This window comes from Penaeus monodon, chromosome 34, assembly GCF_015228065.2.
Source record: "Penaeus monodon isolate SGIC_2016 chromosome 34, NSTDA_Pmon_1, whole genome shotgun sequence".
NCBI lineage: Eukaryota > Metazoa > Arthropoda > Malacostraca > Decapoda > Penaeidae > Penaeus > Penaeus monodon.
In genome coordinates, this window is record NC_051419.1 from 9,113,725 (window position 1) to 9,115,315 (window position 1,591).

The following is a 1,591-nucleotide window of genomic DNA, read 5'->3' on the forward strand; positions in this document are numbered from 1 at the left end:
TTTCAGTGTGGATGGACGGGGTACTCTAACATGTCCAGGCGCTCAGCCAACAGACCAGGGTGCTTATTCTTGCGAGGCCATTAACAGCCTAGGTTCAGTCTTTGCTCAGCCTGACTGCATTGTCCAAGTGAAGGGCAGCTCTCCTCAGTGTCAGCCTCCTCTCTTCAACGCAGGTGCCGTTACTACTGAGGAATGCCTCACATGCTTCTGCTTTGGGGCCACAGAACAGTGCTACTCCACAGACAGATATATTACACAGGTAAAATATCACTTACATACGCCAAGAAAATTTTGGGGAATTCATAATTTGTTTATGATGTTGGAGTGTGTGGTTAGCATAAGTATGGCACAGTTGTATCATGTGTGAATTTATATGAGGTTTGCAAATGTGATTTTCTTTTGCAGTTACCTCCTCCAGCAAATGATTCATATCAGCTGATAGGAGTGAATCAAGACCAGTTCAAGGGCAATTACATTGTGCGTACGAAACAGTATCAACAATCGTCACGTTTCCTCAGTCCTCAGTCATCTAATGCAGTCCAGGTAACTTCATTCTTTGTTAATAAAAATCTTTCATGGTGTAAGAAAAATTAGTTGTTACTTTAGGCTTAGTGATTTTTTTTAATTCTCATTATATTTACTATTTGTGAGCATTGTATTTAAAATCCAATTCCTATTTACTTTACTATATAATTGTATTAAAAATGTAAAGCACATTATTTTTTCCTTTTTTTCAGCTCAATGTTGACCGATCCAAGCTGGAGGGCCCCAGTGACCTCATTGTGTATTTCTCCCTTCCTGATAGTCACAAGGGCCAGCAACTGACATCATATGGTGGATACCTTAGATACAAGATCAAGTATTCCAGCACTGTTGCTTCACAGACTATCAAGGGACCAGATGTGATCATGGTGGTAGGTTGAACACGAAGCAAAGTTTCCACAGGCCATGAAGCGTCTTCCTCTTCTTTTAGGCCATAGTGTATGAAGGCTGTAGGAATAATGCAGATGATTTCACCAGTTGTTTCCATTCTTCTCTGCCTTCAGTCTTACGGAGATCATTCACTGCTGCCTGGAATGTTATTTACCCATGTTTTTTTTTTTTCATTTTTTGGAAGAGACCAGCCTTTTATTACAGAATAGGCTGAAGTGATAATGCCCCCACAACTTTAACTGTCCCTGTTATATTATTGATAAGACCTTTGTTTCACCATTGTTTCTTCTTTTCTTTTTTCTTTTTTCCTGCACAAATATACTTTTTTCTGCAGATTCTACCTTTGGTAGCATTTTGTTTGGATAGTGTTTATTCTCTTATATGTTTGAGAGTCTAGTATCTAAGGCTCACATCCATAGTGTTGTTGATATTATGTTTGCCCTGAATAGTTTTTTTTTTTTTTCCTTTTCACAAGACTGTTCTAGTATCACCTTCTGTGCTGGACAGCTATCTTTCATTATTATGTCAACCTAAAATACTGTTTTTTAATTTTTTACCATTAAAGGAAATTACTTTACAGAGCTTTGCGACTTTTGTGTTTGGAGGGTATCAGAGCCCTCCCATTTTTTAAATATTAATTCCTTGTTTAGCAATAAAC

General features: G+C 38.0%; 1 protein-coding gene across 1 annotated transcript in view; it reads left to right on the forward strand.

Annotated features, from left to right (window-relative positions):
* The window catches only part of LOC119594807 (basement membrane-specific heparan sulfate proteoglycan core protein-like), a gene marked incomplete at its 5' end in the record, with an annotated part of 219,836 nt that overhangs the window by 144,899 nt on the left and 73,346 nt on the right, over positions 1-1,591 (forward strand). Inside the window, 3 exon segments of the mRNA XM_037943897.1 lie at positions 7-259; positions 406-543; positions 738-913. Of these exon segments, the coding sequence (XP_037799825.1) occupies positions 7-259; positions 406-543; positions 738-913 (567 nt within the window).